The sequence below is a fragment of the Thermobia domestica genome, chromosome 1 (assembly GCF_964235325.1).
Source record: "Thermobia domestica chromosome 1, izTheDome1.hap1.1, whole genome shotgun sequence".
NCBI classification, from domain to species: domain Eukaryota; kingdom Metazoa; phylum Arthropoda; class Insecta; order Zygentoma; family Lepismatidae; genus Thermobia; species Thermobia domestica.
In genome coordinates, this window is record NC_137454.1 from 256,732,187 (window position 1) to 256,757,283 (window position 25,097).

The window sequence follows — 25,097 nt, forward strand, 5'->3', positions numbered from 1 at the left end:
GAAATAACTTTAAAAACATAGTTTTATGATTTGCTTTCTTTCCCCTTTTTAAAACCTAATATTTCTTCAGAGCTTTTTCAGCACCATTCTTCCTTTAAAAGAAATGAAATTTGATTCTTAATTTAATTTAATTATTACTTGTGTTAAAGTGATTTTTTCTGCTGATTTTACTCTGTAAGCTTCTTAGTTAATATTATTGTTTACTTTCCTCGTAGCACGCATACTTTCGTAAAGGAAATGACCATTAATTGAGGATTATCCCTATCGGAAACCTAAATTATACGAGTAAGTTCTGCGTCAACGCATTATTTCGTTAACTACAAGGATAAGTCAGAAAAATTAACAATATTTCGGTTAGTTATTTTCTTTATGCTTCAAGTTATAACGAAAGCTAGCTAGCACTCAAAGTAGTGACTACTGTGTTGCACAGTCTTAAACCACCTTCTGATCTGTCCTTGGCCTTAGAGGTGAAGAACTCCTGTTTTCAGCTTCCATTTTCTCCTCGTTATTGAAGCATCACGTGCGCAGGTAACTAATAAGTCATGGATCGAAACAAATAATAATCCGAAAGTGCTCTATATACTGGATATCTAGACTATATACTGGATGTTCATTTTTCTCTAGTTCCTGAAATTAATCCCGCGTCGTTCGAGATATATCAGTTTTGTGTTGTCTTGCTGCAGAAAGACTCGCTTTACGTTCATCAAATTTTTGAGGACAATGGAATACATCTGTGATGGTTCGACTGTCCGGAACAAGCTTATAGGGACTTATACTCTCACAATTTCACCAGATACAGTATCATATTGTGTTCGAAATGACTATTTTTGGTGACAAGTTGGCTCGTATTTAATCACTGCTTACGCATATTAGGATATCGGGAAAATAACAGTAATTTTTCTGTATCAGTGATATATCTGTTATTATTATTAAATTATATCTGTTATTATTACAGTTAGTGTTTCTTTTTAATATTATTATAAACTCTTGAGATAATAACAAATTAACCTAAGTTTTACAACCGGCCGTAAGTGCAGGTGGTTGTAAATCGCATAGGTCCTAAGTCGACGACTAATTGTATTAGTGTTATTAACTCTTAATAGTCACATTCTATATTAGTTACATATACTTAATTATTGTATAATTAATCTATTATAATAATGTTATTAATTATTATAATAATGTTATAACTTATCCTTGCAGTAATATGTAACTAACGTCCTTCCAGGAGAGCTTCTTCCTATGTTATTTAATTGTATACTTTGTTGCTTAAAAACATTATTACGTAATTATTTATGTTTGAATGAGTTCATTATATTTAATACTTAAAGCAAAATTGATAAAAATAAACTTGTAGAAAGGAAATAATCTAAAAAAAATCCACAAGCTAAACGAAAAACGAAGTCCTTCCTAAGCATCCGCCATTTTACACAACTCCATTTAGTAGATAGCATTTGCCATATTGTTACTGTTACCATAGAGAAGTTATTTTATTTATTGAGTGCAGTTATAAATAATTATCTAATTTATGTTAAGTATGCTCAATTGTAAACTTGAAACTTGAAAAAAAAATTAGTGTTCATTTCGTTATTAACATTTTAGTTTTCTGAAATTACAAAATATCTTATCATGAAGTTAAATATAAAATTATGTTGGAACGTCTCGCCAACGATGCATGGATTTTCCTAAGTCGGTTCCATCAGTGCCAGCTTAAACATAATCCTCAATGCACAATTTTGATGCTTGAATGAAAAGTAAGTGGGAATATTAAAAATAAAACCTTGAAACGTAATTTACTCTGCCAATATTTTATTTTAAAAACCTTGTAGAACATTACAAGAAAATTGGAAGGCAAACACAGAAATGGAGGAACTGTATAAATTGAAGGTTGCAATTTGAAATTTAATACCTTATTTTTTTAAAAAAAGAAGAATAACTTCTGATTCATATACACCAGCGCTCTTGTCATAATTTTAGCATGAACCACTTGCGTATAATTCTCGATTTCTTTGCTTGGTTATCGTTATACTCTTTCCAACTTAAGGTCGAGCTATTCGCACCAATAACTGCACGTGACACAATTTCGATGTTGTCGCAGACCGTATAGCTGAAATGTACAGTAGACAGAAGCGAAACTCGATATGGAAAAATCAGAAGACTTAAAACTAAAATAGTTCTTTTGTCATAACTTTTATTCAGAACGTACGAACATGGTTTATAATTTACAGTAAAAATCAGATTATCTGAGGTATATAGACCGGATAAAACAAACGTGAATGTCCTTGTTTAAACTTAATCCTTTTCTAATGATTTGGACAAAATTCGAAAGTTATGGCAAACGTTAAAGCGAATGAGTTTAATAACAGAACCATACACTTAATTATTTTCGAGTAAATAATGGCAGGTTCCTGTGCTTATAAGAGGAATAAGAAACGTGTTTTTCAATTTATTACGCGGTTTTTATTTCTAGCATTCAATTACCTCATGAAATAGCCCAGCTTAATGATAAGCAAGTCACTTTATTATTATCATGGTTAATAATAATAATAATAATAATAATAATAATAATAATAATAGTAATAATAATAATAATAATTATTATTATTATTTGAGTTGAGTTGATTTTGAGTTTAACGTCCCGTTCAGCAGCGAGGCTATATGAGACGTGGACCTACTGATTAACGTGAAATCCTAACCACATGAGCTCCCGCCGGGAATCGAACCCGGGTCTCCCACGCCAAAGGATATTATTATTATTATTATTATTATTATTATTATTATTATTATTATTATTATTATTATTATTATTTGAATTACAGAAGTAATAGTAATAGTACACTTAGATCTAAGTGCTTCACATAGATATCAGCTTGTCAGCCGCATGTCGCCCTGAAAAATATTTAAACAATATTTGTGTTACACAAAAGTTTTTCTTAGAATTCGAGTAATCGAAGACCGATCAATCTGAGTTCTTATTCCATTCAAATACTTTTATCTAAATAATACGACACGCAATCTTACTTCCAATGTCTTAACTTGAATGCATGAAAATTAATAATAAATTATTTTTATTTATTAAGATAGGCACATATTAACTACGTATAAAAACTGCACCCTGAGTTAAGACCTTTTCTTCGCACTAATAGATTCATGGGATAAAGTGAAACGTGTCAAGAAACACAGGCAGAACGAGCAGCATAGAAAACAAAACACTTGAACTCGTCTTCTTTCAACAGCTCTTGGTCCATTCCTAAATATGTGACGGTTATATTTTCTGATTGTGTAATAAAAGTAGCTCCAACAAGTAGAGGGCTCATGGTATCGTTGTGTATTGTCATACTTGAGTGAATACTTAAGAGTCCTGTCACTTTCTGTATTTATTTTTAATAACTGTGAGTTGTGATGAACAATACTTAATAACAAACTCGAAAAAGTCATTATTTTTTTTCTTAGAAGTAAGTTGTACTTAGTTTTGTGTTGCAGTGTACCATAGTTTGGTTATTCTTTGAACGAACTAAATGGGTTAGCCGTTATTCTTACTCTCGTTTTTAAAAATTTCATCAATTGGAACACACGCAAAGGAAGTGCATTGAAATACATAAGTAAATTATTAGAAGTAAACTTCCTTCACTTCTGGAAGTGCAGAGAACTTGACCTTTTAGTACTTTTGTATTTTCACTCATTTTGATTTCTTATGTACACAAATGTAATGTGGGTTCCTGTCACCAAGTCATGGCGCGTCCTCATGTTGCGGATCGTGGAGAAGGCCACGAAGCCTTACATGCGTGAAGTTAGCCCAACCACTTTATCCCAATCCAAAAATTTTCTTGCCAGCAATTAGTGCTGAAATAGTGTTGATTAGTGCCCGATTCCTAGAGTTAGTGCTAGTCTCGTTCAACTTCATACTGGCCAACTACTTTCTCCGAATCGAAAAATTTTCGCTCCAGAAATAGTGCTGAATTAATGCTAATTAATGTTCAATTCCAAGAATTAGTGCTGGTCTCGAGGCACGAAAATGTTTGGTTTCAACAAAAGTGGTTTGGCCAAAAGTTCGAGCTCTATGAAAGGTACAGAAGGAAGAATGCAGAATATTGTCCACAGTAGCACCAAACGTAACACGTCAAAATATTGTCCACACTAGTCTACGTGATTTCTTTCATTAACTATGGTACTGTACATCGGAGTGAGTACATGTTAGGCTAATTTCAATAGAGTTACCTGGAATGTGGCGAAGATAATTGTTTTTAGATTACTGATGTATTTGGTGATTACTAAAATGATTGTCTACATTTCAAAGTTCTTGACAAATGAAATTGCGTGGGTGGGTGCTACTATTGCTGGTTATTATTTCATTTATATATTTCAATATAACTTGTAAAGTTCTTCAAAGCACAATAAGCGGAAATTTTGCATTTCTAAGTATTTCTGAGTAAGAATAATGATATTTTTGATATTTTTCCTTATTATCTAGAACTACTTTTTAAAGCATTATATATATTAAAAGATTAGATTTGTTTATTTCAGAGGATCTGGAGTCAAGTTCACGTCATTTTCTTCGGACACGGGAATAGGAAATTCCAAAATACTTCCTCTTTGAGTGTTGGCGGAAGTCTTGCTTTCCGAATCTCTAAAACACTTGCACACATCATATTTGCGGTTAACAATGTGATTGATAAACAGGAACTTGAATATGTTTGAAACCAAATATAAGAAAATAGCTGATACTGCAGCAATCAGAGTTCTGAATGGAAATCGTTGCATTTTTGAGAGTGAATCATACATGGGAAATTTGATGAAACATGGCAATCCTATGCTTTCTTCACCACCTGTAATGGATGAAAAGAACAAAATTATTTCAAAAGGCATTCGATTTATTATTTTATGGCTTTAAATTTAATACGTATTACTAATTTTAACAAGTAGCATTGACACGTGTGCAACATGTGAAGGACTTTGAGTAGAAAATTGAAAGTAACTGACTACAAATGAAGAGTGACCTGTTATTAGGTACAAATGGGTTGCATACTACCAAGGGGCAATTTATTTTTAATAACATCCTATGAGAATGTTATTAAACTGCATATATCGCCTCGATCAACATAATCGATCGCTAACTTTTGATCCTGTACAACCTGGCTAAAACTGATGGTGATCCATCAAGTGTAGTTCTTGAGATTGAGATTTTCAACTCCCGTATAGACGAACACATGAAAGTTTTGGTCAATCAAAACTCCTTTGAGATGATGCGAGAGAGAGCAGCTGTCCACGTTTGAATGTTAAGAGTCTTTACTTCACTCTCCTCTACTTTTTCCTTTTCTTTCTTTATTTTCAAATAATTACAAGGAACAATACTGTATTTTTGGGAAGTGGATTATTCAATTATCACAGCCATACAAAAAGAAAAGTGCTGTACAGCGGGACCTAAGGGGATGGATTCGATGTATTTTGTTACACAGAATCCAAATTTTGAAACCCCAGGATGTCAATTTTCTTATGAACGAAAAACGTGTGTCCTCCCTATTCAAAATCGCACAAGTTTTTCCCTTATAAAAAAAACGACATGGTCAATCGTCCTGGAGTTTCGAAAATTGGATTCTCAGTAACAAAATTCATCGAATCCATGCTCTAGGGTTCACTACACAGAACTTTTACTTTTGTGTGTGTGACTATGTTATCATACTTAGAAAATTTTAATAAACGAACTACGAGCAAAACCTTTTATATTGTGCAGAGAAGTACACTAAGAAAATTCCGTTCTCCGGACAGCGGTATATTGTACAAATACACGGAATCATCTTGCTTACTACAAAAATCAATACGGATCATACGTTATATGTATGCTACATAGGCACTGCTTTTAGATGTTACATCATTCGGTTGCAAGATGTTTGATGTCTAACAGTCTTCCTTATATTACGTACATATATGTCTGCTATCTTCGTCAGCTATATGTTATATACGTTCATTTGTATGTGAGATCCTGACCGCCTATATTGTTTCATACGGAAAGTACGCACAGATGGAACACTTATACAGAAAGTATTATAAAACATGCATTTTCAGCTATACGTTTGTTGCACGTTAAGTCCAAAAACTACAGGATATTACATACGCCACATACATTTTTTTCTATGTATGTGCCAGACAATTATGACGACATAAACTGCGCATCCAAGTTTGTACTTTACAAGAAAAATTTGGAAACAGTTATTAGGTTATTTAATAGCATTTTGTATGTACCATCTGCCCCAGTTTCTAAAGTTTTATTACTCTTGAAAGTTTTTGACACACAAAGTCCAGGATACCAAATTAGCAATAGGCTTTTATAAATTAATTAACAACATTTGTGAGAATGGAAAAATATCCCCAGACTTTGAGGACAGAAAGTTAGTAGCAATGCCGAAAGAAAGGAGAAAGCTAGCGCTGAGGTATGCGAGAATCACAAATCAATAAGTTTCTGAAAACGCTACCAAAATCTTGACAAAATAATGTGTAGGAAACTGGAAGCCTAAACAGAAGTACTTATCAAGAAGAACCAATTTCGTTTCACTAAGACTACCAAAACTCTAAAATCACCGGTTATATTATTACAGGGATTAGTTGAAAGAATAATTTGAGTTGGAAAATCAACTTATATGGCATTTGTAGGCTTGAAGAAAGTGTTTGCTAATATAAATGAAATGGAACAAAATATTCACAATTCTCAAGAAATCAAGGATTAACTATAAGACCGAATAATAATACAATAGCATAACCAACAAAACACAACAGAAAGTCAAAAAACAGAAAGTTACAGTAAAAGTAGAAAGAAAGAAAGAGAAATAACAATTCAGAAAGTAGTCAGGCAAGGACGTGTATGTATGTTAATATCAGGTCGTCTAGAACCCATACTTTTATATGCCTTCAGATCGCCCCCAGGACCAAGAGGAACAGCCACAACAAAATGATGAATATCCTCGGGATTCCACAGAAGACGACTCGCAATCGGAAGATCACACTTCAGAGATGTTTATCAGTGCCTTTACGGTTGACTCCAAACGCGCAGTGGAGTCTGCAACTCTCCAAAATGTGTCATTCCGGCAACCGGCTGAGTTCTGTTGTGTGCCAGTGGTTACACATCATTCTCTATCGCAAGTCACACGTTGTACTAGACGCACTCATCCTTCAGTGTTACGTGTGATACACGGTCTACATGCCGCATTCATTATTGAACGATCAGGTGACGTGTGTAATATATTTCCTATCTTTACAATCCCCAAAAGTGATAAGGAAATTAGAGTGATTTACAAGTGCTCGAAGTGGACAAAATATTATAGAACTGTGTCTCATGTGACTTTACCATCCCTTACGATATCCAATGCAAGTGTCGCCCAGAGAACTATCTAGTTAAGATCGATCTTCAGCGTTGTTTTTATCACGTAAATCTGGCCTCCACCACACGGCAGTACTTTGGGATTAGATGTGCCGGAGAGACTTTTCGCTTCCGTTGCCTCGCTATGGGTTGGACGTTATCGCCGCTCATAATGCACCGTTTTATGATACAAGTGGTAACTTTACATGTAGAAATTTAGTGCAATTCCTCGTGTACTACGACGATATTCTGTTTATGGTACACCCCAAAATCTTAGTGAAGCAGTACATATTCTCACTCATAATACTTCCATCATTATCAATTATCAAAAAATTATCCTTCAACCTGTGCGTGCGCTCACTTATTCGGGTGTGCAGGTAGATTTGGATGCCAACCAAATGTCTGTTCATGAACCCTACTTGCAGATAGTGAAATCCTGTCCCTGAAATTTGTTGTTTAAAAGTAAACGTGTGCGCCAAGTGCTCGCAGGATACATTGTATGGTGTACACCAATGACAGGGCGTGTTAAACCAAGTGTTTTCCTTCGATATACCATTTTTGCATGAATGTGAAAAGTGTGCCACGAGAAATCTGGCCCCAAATGTTTTCCGAGATTGTAACAGTATACACGGATGCCACACCAAATTCTTTAGCGATAGTGTGTGATAATGGAGAAATTTTGCTACAAGTGCAATTTGACAAATCATACCCTATATTTGTGATGGAATTTCTAGTAGTAGTCACGGCCATTGTTAGTCTATGTTACTCATGCTCAACTCCATGTAATATATTGTGATAATTAAGCACTGGTTTTCTGTCTGAATTGAAAAATATGTAGTGTGCCTATGTTGTTGTTTGTAGCCAACATTGTATATCAATTTCAACATTATGTTGTTCATTTTGTACCAACTTTTGATGCTATTCAACTGGAGGTATTCGAAGATGTTTCTGGAGGTATGTAACCCTAAAATAAGCATATTTCCAGTATTTATTGAATGATCATAGTTGGAGAAAATTTCCCTCAATAAAACTGGATGTCTCCCATATGTTTTGGAATTTCTCATGGTTTTTTTTTCGGATGTGCACTTTTTCTCCCTGTAAATAGTCTTTTGATTGGCACACTGATTGTCCTTTTCTTGAGTCTCTATTTGTTCTCCTTTTTAATTAACAGAACATGTATTAAGTTTAATAAGTTAATTTCGATTTAATTTCTTTTAAACAGCTTCAGGGATGCACAATTGGATGGAGAACTGTATCTAGGGGTACGAAAGAAAAAAGGTCGAATAACACTGGTCTAGAAAGTATTAAACCTTTTGCACACGAAGGCTTTAGTGTCGAATTTCGAAATTTTAATGTCCTTCGCAAATTTCGATGATTTCCAAGATGCTCTTCGCAGTGGGTGACTGATTATAAGAAAAGTGGATGATATGCTGGCAAAAGTAGAGCAAGCTCGACATGTAAGCAGCCATGACATCACCAATCATATAAATTCATTACCAAAGAGTACTAACCATTTGGAGAAAGCTGGCTACGAAAAAAGAAGTTCGATGTTTGATTAATGTGACTCGAAAAGATTTACTCTATTGAATTTCTATCTGCAAATCTCTACTGAAACGTAACAAACTTAAGCCATTTCTAAGGTGGTTGATCACGAGTGATGAAAAGTAGATAATCTACGATAACAATATGTAAAAGAGATCATGGTTGAAGCGTGCAAAACTTTCGAGTTTTGCTAAACGCCCAAACTCATGACTACGAAAATTACGCTGTGGTGGGATTGGTAAAGCATTGTACATCAGTAGTTCTCCTAGATCATTAATTAAGTTAAGTGTCTCTAAAATAGTTTCTTCAATAGAGTAGTTATGTTTAATACTTGTTTCTTTGAGGGTAAAGGAAAGAGTTTTGCATTTTCTCACATTCAATTTAATCTTGTTATTGTCACACCAGTCCTTTATACTATACAAGTCTAGTTGCAGTTTTACATAGTCCTCAAGCAAATTAATTTTGGAGAATATTTTAAGGTTGCCCGCAAATAGAAGAGTGTTACAATAATGAATGTAACACGGTAGATCGTTTATAATCATCATAGGCATTTTGCCGTTATGCCTATGATGATTATAAATGATCCATGATCCACGGTCCACCATGATCCACGGTCTTTTGCTACTTCTTAGTTTCCCCATACGATTTTTCTGTTTTAGCATCGTTCATTAATTGTAGTCTTCTTCGCCCTTTCCCTCTCTTTCCCTCTACCATACCCTCTAGCACGTCCCTCATGATACAGTTTCTTTTTGGCCAATGTTCCATCCAGTTTCTCTTCCTCTTCTTAATAATGTTTAAAATTGTTCTTTTCCCCCTCACCATTTCTAACACTCTCTCATTCGTTTCCGGCTTGAAGCAGCTAAGTCTCTCCATTTTTCTCCACACCCACATTTCCAAAGCTTCCAGTTGTTGTTATTTTATTTATTATTTTTTCGTAGTGTCCATGTTCCTGACCCATACAGAACAATATTCCAATGAAGTATTTTATGAGTGTTTTTCTCAACTCTATATTCAAAGTCTCACAAAATAGACATTTCTTCCTCCTAAAGGCTTCTTTCGCCATTCCTATCCTTGCTTTTATTACACTTACACCTTCATATCATCGTTAGTAACACTATCCAGGCATCGAAAACTACTCATGTATTATATTTTCTCCCTTCCTACTTTTGTAAATGACCTCGACCGTTTCGCTCCCATCAACATGACTTTTGTCTTTCTAACAATTTTCATCTCCTATCCTTTACAACCCCTTCATCAAGCTTTAAACATCTTATTGATTTTCTCTTCAGATGCGGCAACAAGCGCCATATCATCTGCAAAGCGTACACACCTAATCATTCTACCTCCTGCTGAAATGCCGTCTTCATTTTGTAGGTTGTTTTTCACTGCCTCTTCTAGATAGATATTAAATAATGTTGGCGAGAGACAGCCGAACTCCTCTTACAATTGCACCCTCCTGTCATTTCCTCCCCTATTTTAACACTTAATTGTTGGTTCATGTATAAGTTTTTTTTAAAATGTGTCTTCGATCTTTCCATTCCAACCCAATCTTCTTTAGAACTTTTAACAATAATTCCCAATTCACGTGGTCAAAAGCCTTTTCTAGATCAATCAAAACCACATACACATCTTTCCCTTTTTCTATAAACCTTTCACCGATTACCCTTATTAATCCAATTACATCTCTTGTGCCCTTGCCTCTCCTGAACCCGATCTGTTCCTCAACTTTTTCATTTACTCTTCCATACAACCTGTTCAGAATTTGAACCAAAATTTTTGCTGCACGAGATATTAGTTGTATAATCATCACATCTCTTTGGGTTCGATTATTTAGCTATCGGTATCATGATCGTCACCAGGAAATCTTTCGACCACTCTCCTGTTTTATATATTCCATTGCACAGTCGGAACAATTCTTTCTTGCTCTTGTCTGCTACTGTATCTTAATGAATTAGTTTGGTATATTATCTATCCCGGTTGCCTTTACATTCCCAATCTCGGATACAGCTTTTCCAAACTCATCCCGAAGAATACAAAACCCTTTATCATCCTCGCCTACTTCATTTTCTACTTCAACGCCTAGGCCATATGGACTAACCCTACTCTCATATAAGTCCTCAATATATTCCTTTCGTCTTCCTACGACTTCACTTCTCTCGCTGATTACCTTTTCTAATAGAAATAGGTGTGGACCAAGATTTGAGCCTTGAGGGTCTTCAGATAAGGCTGTGAATTCTCTAGGAACATATCCTTTGTACATGACGGCCTTCTTACGATTTTGCAAATAAGAAGCTAAAAACCTTTCATTTACATAGAGAAATTAAAAGCCATTAGTTTTTGTAGCAGTATATCATGGTCTTCCAAATTAAAGGCTCTTGAAAAGTCAGTATAGATCACATCCACTTGACTCTCTATATCCAAATCGTTTACAATAAAATCTGTAATGATGGCTAAATTAGAGAATGTTGATCTGTCCCCCCCATCCCATGTACAATGTAAATGAATTGCTCATATTTTCTTCTAAAGTGCACTCAGTACAAACATTTATGAAAGGAAAACAGAATTTTTAGAGTGTAAATTTGAATTTCAGAACTAACAAGTTTCGCTACACATTTGACAACTTCAACACTCCATCTGCGTAATCCTGCACAGTTGCACAATGAGCGCGGACAGAAGAATGGTGCTTCATGATTGTGGAGTTGAGTTGATTTTAGTTTAGCGTCCCTTTCAGCAGCGAGGCTATATGAGACGTGGACCTACTGATTAACGTGGAATCCGAACCACATGAGCTCCCGCCGGGAATCGAACCCGGGTCTCTTCATGATTGTGGAGTTGAATAAGTGTTGAGTATTGCTTTCCTCACAATATGTCAGACCGGGTCGGCCATGAAATGAACATTCGGAAAGACTGATTTATACTTCATTTAGTTACATTTTATAAAATATTACACGTTGTTTCAGATACTGGTAACTTCTGCAACTTAATTTTCATTATGAATAAAACTTCCTTTAAATTGATGTTTATTTCATTGCATGTTTATACTTACTTACATATGTAGAAGTTTCTTATTAAACTTGAAAAACGCATAAAATTAAATGGAGTTGCTATTAATTTTTACGTAAATGTATATATATATATATATATATATATATATATATATATATATATATATATATATATTAAATACATATACATTGTATGAGCAATGCTGAAAAATACTATTTGACCTTGTACTTGTGCGTAACAAAATGGACTAATTTTTCTTGTTGCAGAGAGAAGATTTAATTAAATCTTCCCAATTTTCTACTATTTGTTTAGTTTACACATAAAAATGTTTCCAATCGTAAAACCAATCACTGTTGGTCTCTGAAGATTTCTCTGGTTGTACCGAAATGAAAACTAACAATCCACTTGTTTATGGAGCACTGAAGCAATGTCGAGGGGGAAAAAAATCCCAATTTATACAGACTGTCACCATCGGATGACATAATCTCTATTTGCTTTTCTCTTACTTTTTCCAAAATTGAAATGACAGTTGTCCTTTCTTCATGGCTGAAAGAGCTAAATTAAACAATTTATTACAAACCAAAGCAAATAAAGGCATGTAAACATGAATACGATAAAATATATGATATCCTGAAGAGAAACTCCTATTTTAAGCCCAGCTTACAGCTTATCTTAACGCGTAGTTATTTGATTTGCTTTTTGCACTTAATTGATGTATTTCAGATGTCTTGTTTATACGAAGTTCTATCCAAAAGTACAAGCTAAAGAGTTTGTAATAATACGTATTGTATTGAAGCACAAATAGACAAGCCGTGGCCTATGGTGTAGTTGTTCTGTAACCTAGCTGTCTGCTGTATATCTTGAGGATTGATTATCTTTAAATGAAACGAAATCTTAACGTGCCACGCTTATGCCCTGTACGCTAAAGGAGATGTATGGTTGATGAAGGTTAACGATCATGAAGAAATCGGTGGATTGAGAATGTAGGAGGAAACAGGAATGTACTAGAAGACCCTGGAGCAATGTTGTCCACCACAAACTCATGATGTGGGACGGGATCAGCAACCCTTCGCCAAGAGGGTGTCACGTCAGAAGGGCCCGGACAAAAGGGCGAGGACAAAAAGGCCCGAGTCAAAACGGCCCCGCGTCAAAAGAGCCCCGGTCATAAGGGCCCGAGTCAAAAGGGCCCCACGTCAAAAGGGCCCCGTGTCAAAAGGGCCCTGCGTCAAAAGGGCCCCGGTCATAAGGGCCCGAGTCAAAAGGGCCCCACGACAAAAGGGCCCGAGTCAAAAGGGCTCGCGTCAAAAGAGCCCCGGTCATAAGGGCCCGAGTCAAAAAGGCCCTGCGTCAAAAGATGCCGGTTCAAAAGGGTACCCCGCAAAAGGGCGCGAGTCAAAAAGGCCCTGAGCCAAAAGGGGCCCGGAGTCAAAAGGACCCCGCGATCAAAGGGCCTCACGTCAAAAAAGCCTGAGATATAGCCTGAAAGGCATGAGAAATATAAAAATGCTTATTAGATTAAAAGTATTCAGTGGACACCACCTGATTTGTGTTGAAAGAACGTACATGTGGATCTGTATACAGTGTTAGTCAAAGTTATTACGACAGCCCAGTTACGATCCATGTGAACAGAGAAAAGTGTTGCAGGTAGGTATTGATCAGTGCCGTGTCATTGTGCGGGTGAGCGGGGCAACGACCCTGGCTGCCGAAGTAAGGTGGCGCAAAATTCGGGAGTAAGAAATAAAAGGAAAGAAGGAAAGAAAAAGAAAGAGGAAAATTACTTGGAATATTTTAGATCAATAGCAGATAGTGTTACTCGTGTTAGGAAAATCTATGTACACCCAACAACAAAAGTCTCTCCACCCTAAGTGCTCTAATTCCATAACTTGGGGTCCAAGTAATTTGCAGTTGTGAGAACGCCTGGACAGATGCAACCCAATTAACACGTAACTTTTCACGGCTCTGACAACAGTTGGTAGCACTGAATCCAGTGTTTATGCAAGTAAAATTGTAAGTATATGACGCACGAAACATTCCTCCATTCTGAGATGAACTTCTCTGGTTCAGAGCGTGTTGTCCAATGAACATCATATGTTAATCTCAATATTGTTGTGTATGTAATGTATTATTTCACTATATACTGTATATTCAAAGAAATAAAAACACTGCTCACACATGAATCAGAAAATGCTTGAAAGTAGACGAAAATATCAAATCTAGAACAACTGCTGGAAATAAGTTAGTAAATGATTGCCTTCATTCAGAGACCTTCTCCAATTCTCCTCATTCCAACATTTTTTTTCTTTCTGGAGGAGAGAAAATCTTGGTTGTCACACTGAGTATGTGTTGAAATTGAAATTAAAACATTTGAAAAAGTTAGAACCTGACCGGGATTTGAACGCGGGTCCGCCGAATATAAGTTCAATGCGCTAAACACTTACCCACCTCGTCACTTCATCTTCCGCCTAAACTATTAGCTAGTTAAAAGCATTGCATGTAAGACTATACACAAAATACTTGTACTAACACTCGTATAAGGAGACGTTCATTATGAGTGTCACAATGATTTATTCGAGGTTTCCTTCTTTAACTCAAAAACAAGTTATATAGACCTTCGTCAATGAGGAAAATATCGCGAAGTGTTCTTCAAGATGAGGCTACCTCATTGTTTTTAACTGGTCCCGATTTATATTACTGCAATTCTTCCTCACCGTAACTTCTAATTTCTAAAGAAGAAAAGCCGGCAGACATTATTTTCGCATTCTTTGAATTGCATCAACACGTGTAGAAATAGTGTGTGCTATGTTTATGTAACATAGCTACTAGTTTATTTTCTTATCTTTGTATCAAGTGTGAAAGCAGAGAACTGCCATTTCAGTGACTCGGGTTCGAATCCCAGCGTGACAGTTATTTTTTCTTTATTCGAAGGTATTGTTTATGTAATTGATATTGTAATTCTGTTATTATTATTTATTATTATTATTATTATTATTATTATTATTATTATTATTATTATTATTATTATTATTATTATTATTATTATTATTATTATTTTGCGTCTAACTGTATGAATTTCGATGGCAACTGTCGCCGAATATTAAAAAGTGAATATGGTAGAACTATGAAATAAAGTAAAGAGATGCGCGTAATTTTATCATAAAATTATATGGCGCAACGAATTTTATCTTATCGCAAACGGTTACCGTCGAATATACACTGTTAAAGGAGCGCGTTATATTCTGTTGATCAAATTAATAGAAGTTGTTAGACAAGTATTGGCCACCAGCAGAAAAAAGTTCAGAGTAACTGCAAGTCGAGTACGTACTATTGTACAGGAGTATGCTCAAAAACCTTTAGAGAACTATCTTCGTGGCTTCGTTCACAATTTTAATTTGCAATCCACGCAAGCAGTTTGAGACAAATCTCAATCGTATTTGGCATTTGGAAAGTTAAGCAAAAATGGTAATAAACTTATGTCCAATATAAGTTGGAAGAATTTCAAAACAGATTAAAGTAGCCAGAATTTTTCAATGTAAGTTCACATACTTTATATATCTGCGACTAAAAGGGCTAATGCCAACACGAAGTAGTTTGGAGCAGAGATGTTCACCCTCGCGAGGGTGGACCTCTCGAGGGTATCCTCACCCTCAAGTTCCCTCGCCCACAGTGACGCGAGGGCGAGAACAAGTTTTGGCCGCGAGGGCGAGGGTGCGCGAGGGCGAGGACAAGCTTCGATGGCGAGGGTGAGGGTGCACGAGGGCGAGGAAAAGCTTCGACGAAGAGGGCGAGGGTGAACGAGGGTGAGGGCCAAGTGTTACTGCGGGAGCGAGGGTGCACGATGGCTAGAGACAACTTCCTTCAGGAGAACGAGGGCACGCGAGGGAGGAACACAAGCTTCCTTAAAAGCAACTGTTTTGGAGTTTGCTGTTTGACCTTTTTTGGAGAGAGGCAAAATTTAAAATATCATCTGCCATGTCCCCTAGATGAAAAGTTAGTGTCATAACAAGGTTATACATTAATCGTATTTTTCCTTTCAATTAATTGCAGTAGACAATCTCTCATGTGTACGTACATAATTATTAAAAATAATAATGCAAATAAGAATAATATTTGATTTTTCCCATGAAAGTTTCCGGGTAGAAATAGCGCTACATTAAGAAGTAAGTGTGCCTCATTGTTGCCCTCCCTGTGCTGGAGACGTTTTAGATAAGAAGTGTCTACTACACTGTCATGTTTAAAGAGTGTTGGTAGACAGACAGACAGTCACTCACGTCATTCAGCAGTAAATGACAAGAGCGCTGATATCTGAACAAATACAATCAATCAGAGAACCATCAGAATGCAGTAGATCAGATGCAAAAAGACTTGATGGAATGACTTTGGTTCATAGATGGCCATTTTGCTCTGGGCTCTCTCGGACTCGGGCTCATATTTTCAACTGGGCTCTCGCTCTTTTATTCCTTTGGAAATCGTGCTCGGGCTCACTTCCCTCAGTTGGACTCGCGCTGACTTATTTCATTGGCGCTCGGAGTAGCGTTTAATTATTGAACCCGAGAACGGTTGAGCGCGAATGCCGAGCTAGCGAGCGTTGGGCTCGTGAGTTTGGATGCCCATGAAATGGGCTGATTAATAGCATACATCCTCCTCCAATGTCCACCACTGATGAAGTTGTTACAATTAATCGGAATTTTTAACTTTTCATAGTTTTGTGACAGCCCAAACTATTATCTGAATCGATATTTGTTAAATTGATGTCAGTCACTATTGTATCGATTTTCATTGTTTCGCCTTTTATAATCTACGTGGGTAGAGCTATCATTTAGTTACAAAATAAATAATATGTTTTTTCTTGTCCTTAAATAGAAATATCTGACACGTTAATACTGAAATTTTGTTAGAAGACCTGCTTTAACAAAATAAATTTAATAAGTTCCACAAGACATAAGTTGTTTATGCAGCCAAAATTTGCAACTGTTGACTGATTGCCGTTTAGCGTCCTCTTTCGTCGGCGAGGCTATATGAGAAGTGGACCTATAGGTTTAACGTGGAATTCGATCCACTGTCGTTCAATGTTCTCCCACTCGGAATTGTCCCCAGGACTCCATGCACCAAAGGTTCGCGTGCAAACCAGTGAGATAAGGTTTGTATGTTGTGTTGTTCAATGATTTTTATTAGGAATAAAATACGTTACAGGATGATATACTGATTGTAAATATTATAGTGCAAGTATTGAACGATTGTGTGGTAAAAGGAGAAATATAAATTTGGACAAATTAAAAAATGGCCTGAAAAAAATAGGATATATGAAACATGTAAAACTTAGGAAAAGCCACTTCAGCAAAACGAGCAGGATTTTGTTGTGGGTAAACAGTTTAATCATATTATTATTAATTTCGCACAAATGTGCCACACATCATAGCATGGGCGGCGATTAGGGAGGCAAAGGGGGACAGTTACCCCCCACTCTTTTGAAATGGCCCATTAATGTCGCTATATAGTTTCATTTGGAAATATAAAGTTTTTGTATGTATTAAGGTTCATAGAATGAAAATGGTGCCAAAAAATATGTTCGAGTTATAATTCAACAATAGTGTTCTGAAGTATTTTATTTGTTTGCTGACGGAGTTTCAAAATTAAGCTCTTTAGATCTTTCCCTTTGAATTTGTTCAAATTCCTCAATTACGCTACATACATCAGGGATGGCCAACGTGTTGACTGTCAAATTCTGGCAGATAGTCCGCGGCAGTCACTCTACCGCCACTCATCAAACCTTGATTTCACCCTCACCCTCATGAGAGCCGCCCTTGTGTGGCTGAATACTTATGCTTGCATCGTAGTTCAAGAAACATTTTGAAGGCATTGGATACTGTTGATAAATGATGTAAACGTCACTATCGACCGAGATCTCCATTGTAACAGTTGTTCCATTTTAGGTGTTCCACAGTAAGTTATACGATGATATGTTTAGTTTCCTTTCTTTAGGGCGTATGTTAAGCAAGGGCGGATCCAGGACGGACTTCTGGTGAGGGTGGGGGGTTGTAATACTGCTACTTAGAGCTACTTTTAAGAGCTCCAAACTCTGTGATGCGTTTTATTTGTATATATAAAATAAAGAAGTTTCCTCTTCTGGGGGGTAGCGATCGCCCCGATCGCCCTCCCTTGGATCCGCCACTGACGATAAGGAAATAATTCAACAAATAGGTTGAATAATTGATGCTCTGATCCTCACGAAGGAGGCCCTCTCGAGGCCTCCTCACCCTCAATTACCCTCGCCCTCAATGATATGAGGGCGAGGGTGCGCGAGGGCGAAGAAAAGTTTTGAGCACGAAGGCGAGGGCGAGCGAGGATAATGGACAAGTCCTATCGCGAGGGCGAGGGTGAGGACAAGCTTCGATGGCGAGGGTGAGGGTGCGCGAGGGCGAGGAAAAGCTTCGACGAAAAGGGCGAGGGTGTGCGAGGGGGAGGAGAAGCTTCGACAGCGAGGGTGAGGGTGCGCGAGGGCGAGGACAAGCTTCGATGGCGAAGGTGAGGGTGCGAGAGGGCGAGGAAAAGCTTCGACGGCGAGGGCGAGGGTGCGCGAGGGCGAGGACAAGTTTCGACAGCGAGGATGAGGGCGCGCGAGGGCGATGGACAATTCCATTCGCGAGGGCGAGGGCGAACTGCTACTGCGAGGGCGAGGGTGAGTGAGGTCGAAGTAAAATGAACATCTATGGTTTGGAGTATATATACTATTCACATTAACATTTGCTTTTCTTGCAAAAGAAAATATCCATTTATAGGCGTTAAAATTTGACGAACATCTCATTTTTTGCCAAAAAGTGACACTGGCCTTTTAGACCCGAATCACATGTTATACATACATACATACATATTATATATATATATATATATATATATAATTTAATCGACAAGATCTGAAGATTTTTCTTTCTAAGGATTCATGTTAAGTAAGTACTTTTCAAATATAATAAATGTAATATGTTTATCTTAAAAATACTTTTTGTTAGTAATGTCTTTTTTCACTCTTTTTATCTTACTGTAAGGCTTTATGCAACATTGGTACTTCTAAAATATAATGATCATAATGTAATGTTAATCAAAGTCAAGTTGTTCAAAAAATATACTGTAATGTAAAATAATTATATGCGTATAAAATCTGATCAGATGTAACAGAAAATACAAACAAATGCTATTTGTTTGTAATGTTTGTCATTTGTCTTTCAGCTGTTTTTAAATTCTTACTATAAGGCTTTGTGTTAGGTTAGCACCGTTAATATATAATAAGAATAATGTAATGTTCACCGAAGTCAAGTTGTTAATAATATATATATATATATATATATATATATATATATATATATATATATATATATATATATATATATATAATTTGATGAGATTTAGTGGAGAAAATATATATAATAGTTTTTAGTAAGGATTTTTTGTTTATAATATACTTCCTGTTTCATTATTTTTTATTTGATTCCATGTCAGTAAGGCCTAGACAAAGAACGACGTGTACAGAAGTGGTCGTCCTCAATGCAATATCGTATATCAGTGACTCCCAATCATGTTTACCTGGCACCCTAAATGCAAGCCCTTAATACTTCACACATTTCTTAGCGCTTGTTGGCCTACACGTACTTTTTCTGATATTTTACCTGATTTCAGATGCACCATTGAATTTTCAATCCGATAATAATAATAATAATAATAATAATAATAATAATAATAAACTCAATATATTTATATTTCCTCTAGCAAGACTTCTGAATACCTTTGTAGTCCATATCATTATTTACCAGCTGTATTCCTAATTAAACCACAGTTCGTATTCAAAAAATATTTTTCATTCCTACTTTTAATTTAACATATCTCTTATATCATTCGTAATATTTCTAATTAAGAATGTAGTTTATTTCTGTCAGTAGATTCTGCACTTCTGTTCTTGGAAATAACATCCCATCAATGTGGGTTTTCATCGCTCCAATTGTGATATTTTTTCGGTTCACCAGACCATATAAGGTAAATATCACTTCATCAAAGAATACCGGAGGGAGGGGTACGGTGGTTCAGTGGTAGAACGCTTAAATCTGGTATGTAGGACTACTGGTTCGATTCCCGGCCAAGTAAGGTTGTGGTGGACAATATTGTATACGTGAGTTTTCCCGGGGTACCCTCGTTTCCTTTTGATTTCACCCGTTCTTTCATCATCATTCACTTACTTTAATCATCGTCATCCTAAAGGGCATAATGTGGGACGTTAAACTGACAGTCTGAAAGTTACCAGAGAATACCATGTCATTTACGACAATATTGCTGTCATCGATATTTCATATCATTACTTCGCAAAACTCAATGCGGTGATCAAAGTCCTCTTCCGTTATTTCATGCACTAAACGCATTCTCCTAGGGTTTCAACTTATACCGCCTTATGCAGAGTCGTTTTGACGTATGATTAGCGTCATACTAAAGGCTTGACTACTGCAATTAACATATGTTAATCGAACTCTTTAGTATGGTACTAATCATACTTCAGAATGACTTTACATAAAGAACATAGTGTACAAAAATTCCTTGCGCTGAGCTCTGGGAAACACCTAGCTTGTTAGCAACTCTGGTTATCAATGAATGCGGAATTTCCACAAAAGATTGTAAATTAAAAGAAACTGCCAAATTGCTAAATTGTTTCGGCCTCCCTGATCGTATGCGGTACCTTTCTGCAAAATATTCAATGGTCTCTTAGGCAGTTGACTTCGAAATTGGGTTACGATCGGAAAATGTAGCATTAAATAACTGTTGTACCTCTGTATATGATCTCTTCCTATCCTATAACCGGTGTCACGTCAGAAGGGCCCGAACAAAAGGGCGAAAACAGAAAGGTCTTAGTCAAAAGGACCCTGGTTAGAAGGGCCCCGGTCAAAAGGGCCCCCTAACAAAAAGGCCCCACGTCAAGAAATCTGAGATATAGCCTGCAAAACTTCAGAAGTATAAAAATACTTATTAGATGAAAATTATTACGTGGACATACCTGTTTATTTGTGTTGAAAGAACATACATGTGGAAAAATATAGGGTTAGTTAAAATGTTATGACAGACCAGTAATAACGATACGCGTGGACGGAGGTAAAGTAAATATTGCAGATGGTGGATTTTGCGATATTTGATATCACACAATATATTTTGAATGGAAAGAGGTGGGTTTGACACATCAATTTAGGCTAGAATGTTCCCACAGATGAGAAGAATAAATCATTTAAAAAAAAAACTATTTTCATTCGTTTGCGAGATAGGGTGCTACGTTTGACATTTGTATCTAGTAGACCAAAGTATCTGGACAGGCAAAGAGACACGTAGACGTAGAAAAGTAAAAGGTTGCAGGTTGATGCGAAAACTGCACTGAGTGAGGTCGTGGACATAATGACAGCCATCCTAGATTCGCCATATTGGATATCACATAATATTTTTAAATGGAAAGGAGTATATTTAGCACATCAATTTAGGATTGAATTTTCCTACAAACGAGAGTATGATTCATTCTTTACCAATCCTCATTCTTTTACGAGGAAAGTGTGCTATGTTTGACATTAGTGTGTAGTAGACAAAAGTATCAGGACAATAAAATAATAATTATTATATTCCCAAAATCATCAAACGATGAAAAGTTTAAAATTATTAAACACTAATATACATCGTGATTTCTCCTTGTGAAAATTCTATCAAGATTAACAATACGATACAACCACGAAAAACAACACGTCCTACGCAAACGGATTTTTCAGTGGCATCAAAACATAAAAACCTTCAAAGTGATAATATCAAGCTTATTCAAGGTGATGGTGTCCAAAACATATTAGTTAAAATCTTCAAGGTGTCTATTTTAAATTGAAAAAAACATATTTTCCAGAATAAACAGTGCCTTGTTAAAACTAAAACAGTTTTTAGTAATACTATAAAACCAGGCATTTTTAAAAATTATCATCATTCGACCTACACCTGCTAAGAGTGTGGTATGGTACATTTATTCTGCGTCCAGAGGAACCACCCAGGACTGACAGCGGTGATGGAAGGCCTGTGTTTGTGAGTATGAGCTTTGCGCTGATGAACTTTTGCATGACATAAATGTCGTGAACGGAGGACTACAAGACATTATAAACACACGAGAGTATCAGGGATTTCTCCTTGATAGACCCTACCATTGTACTACTTATATTACACATCATGATTTTGTAAATATTGTTTGTATCTATATCGTTTACATTTATGGTGTCGGTTTTAATAAATACCACAAATATATGACACTTGTCATTTTATTAAAATTCTGACTACTTAACGTGACAGTTTATTGTTGCTACATTCAGTAACATAATTAGTATCATATTATTAGTAACATTAAACATATTATGGCTCCCCCACGTTAACTCTCCTTTCGCATCTCTTCCTTAAAAAAAAAAAAAAAAAGACAATCTGAAAACTAAATCAAACAACTTTTTGGTACTTACCTCGTACCCTGTCCTCCGCCATTTGCATTCCTCGTTCTAGATATCTTAACAAATCCTCTCATTATGATGTTAATAAAACACAAACCCACCACCACACATTCGCGGACGGCACACATTAATTGCCATTGCTACTCGCGTCTCCATTTTTTTTCTTAACACCCGTATACAAGCTCCTTTTGCTCACGACTGGCAACCTCATGCAGTTTCTCCCGAATCATTTGTCTTCCAGGTCAACTTACGGTACCTTGGCCAGGAATAAACTACGTCTCACTAATATATATATATATATATTCCTTCTGTCCTACTTAATGGCAAATTCACTCTTCATTTCTATACTTCTTCTACTATAACGGAATCTTTCGCTATCCACGACCATACTTCCGTACACAGCTCACACAGTAATAGTAAACATGATCATAAAAAAAAAATCAATAAATAAATAAATAAATAAAAATAAAATAAGGGGCTCGTCTCTTACAATTTTTTTTCTCTCTTTTCTTTTAGCATCCTCTTCTTTCTGGTTATACCCGATGTTGCAGCTGGCGACTTTATTCCCATATCTTTATACATTGCAATCCCCCTCATCTTTCTCTTCTTTATCATTGGTGGCTTCTTTTACATCAAGTTTTTTTTAACTCATAAATTTCGTCGCTCCTTTACCCACCCAACGCCTACCAGCCACACTTACACCGTATCTTACACACCTCCCGCTGCTCCGAACCCAATCTATCTTCCTCTTTTTCATACCAATAACGTCACACACCCCGGAATCTCCGTATCTCCCTAAAGATTGATCAGGTGCCTTCTTCATTACAGTTCGCCATTATACATATTTTTACGTTATCCCTTTTGTTCCTTGTACGTTACTTTTGCAATTATCTCTTCTCCCTCTTTTCTTTCTTTTAGTCCTTTAAAAAAAAATAGGTTTTCACAATGGTCTTTAACAAGTAATTCAGTGCCTCCTGTCATGTAATTTCTTTTCCGCATCCGGCCTATTTTCACAAACGCACCTGGGCTACCCATCATCTTGCTACCCGTTTCCATGGATGATGCCTACCAAGTCGCAGTTTCCTTTTCTGGATGATGGACCTCTCGACTTCCAGACCACAAGATGCTGTCCATTCTGGCTCAAGGATCAAGCCTTCCAGATAGCAGACTTCCAGGAGATAGCCCTTGACTCTCGACGTGCTGCACCACCACGATCAGGATTTCCCGAGTTCCAGCCTTCCCGGATACACTATTGGGATCACGCTCGACATCTACACGGATCCAGCAGTTTTAGTGATTTTTTTTTCTCGTGTGTGTGTTTACTAGTGCCTCCTTCCTCTAGTGTTTTTGTTTCTTTCTTTTGTGCACCAGCCTCATGGTTATAAAAGTCAAACGATGAAAAATTTTAAGGGATTCCATGTCACTGGTTCTCATGAACAGTTGACCATTGTACTTTATTAAAAGGGGGATTATTATATTCCCAAAATCATCAAACGATGAAAAGTTTAAAATTATTAAACACTAATATACATCGTGATTTCTCCTTGTGAAAATTCTATCAAGATTAACAATACGATACAACCACGAAAAACAACACGTCCTACGCAAACGGATTTTTCAGTGGCATCAAAACATAAAAACCTTCAAAGTGATAATATCAAGCTTATTCAAGGTGATGGTGTCCAAAACATATTAGTTAAAATCTTCAAGGTGTCTATTTTAAATTGAAAAAAACATATTTTCCAGAATAAACAGTGCCTTGTTAAAACTAAAACAGTTTTTAGTAATACTATAAAACCAGGCATTTTTAAAAATTATCATCATTCGACCTACACCTGCTAAGAGTGTGGTATGGTACATTTATTCTGCGTCCAGAGGAACCACCCAGGACTGACAGCGGTGATGGAAGGCCTGTGTTTGTGAGTATGAGCTTTGCGCTGATGAACTTTTGCATGACATAAATGTCGTGAACGGAGGACTACAAGACATTATAAACACACGAGAGTATCAGGGATTTCTCCTTGATAGACCCTACCATTGTACTACTTATATTACACATCATGATTTTGTAAATATTGTTTGTATCTATATCGTTTACATTTATGGTGTCGGTTTTAATAAATACCACAAATATATGACACTTGTCATTTTATTAAAATTCTGACTACTTAACGTGACAGTTTATTGTTGCTACATTCAGTAACATAATTAGTATCATATTATTAGTAACATTAAACATATTATAATGTGGCGGAGGAAAAGCAAATGTTGCAAGTGTGTGTTGTTGCAAAAACTACATTGAATGGGGATGTGGACATTGTTGATCACATAAATGTTCAGATATTATTTAAAAAAAACTACTGTAAAATGTCCTCTAAAATTATTTTATCCCTCCAAGTTAATACAGTTAGTATTTAATAGCAAACACACAATGATTTATAACTTTCTTTAAGTATTTCGGCATCGTTGTTACAATTTTCCTGGTGTAGTGTGGGGAAATATTGTTCCAATCTGTAGGTAATGCTTTTCTCAAACCTTTTTTCACCGTAACTCGCATATATTGACCTTACGTTGCAATTCGTTCCAAAGATTCTCAATGGGATTAAAGCCGGTACTGTGTGGTGGGGTTTAGCGAACTTTTGGGCAGTTTTAAAGCAATCTTTACTTTACAACATATACTTTGTTTGGGATCAATATCTTGATAAAATTAG

At 36.2% G+C, this 25,097-nt stretch overlaps 1 protein-coding gene across 1 annotated transcript; it reads right to left on the reverse strand.

Annotated features, from left to right (window-relative positions):
• Positions 1–1,769: 1,769 nt before the first annotated feature.
• LOC145667549 (high-affinity choline transporter 1-like) lies at positions 1,770–22,755 on the reverse strand. The gene is made up of 2 exons (XM_081735022.1): positions 22,399–22,755; positions 1,770–4,826 (listed from the first exon to the last, which is right to left on the reverse strand). The coding sequence occupies exons 1-2, from the start codon at positions 22,424–22,426 to the stop codon at positions 4,516–4,518; spliced, it is 339 nt and encodes a 112-aa protein (XP_081591148.1). The 5' UTR covers positions 22,427–22,755; the 3' UTR covers positions 1,770–4,515.
• Between the last annotated feature and the right edge of the window lie 2,342 nt (positions 22,756–25,097).

Excerpts from the sequence above, each read along its gene's own strand:
- LOC145667549 (XM_081735022.1), bottom strand. The coding sequence starts at position 22,426 with ATGCAAATGGCGGAGGACAGGGTACGAG. Across the intron at positions 4,827-22,398 it reads GGCGGAGGACAGGGTACGAG|GTGGTGAAGAAAGCATAGGA; the intron begins GTAAGTACCAAA and ends CATCCATTACAG.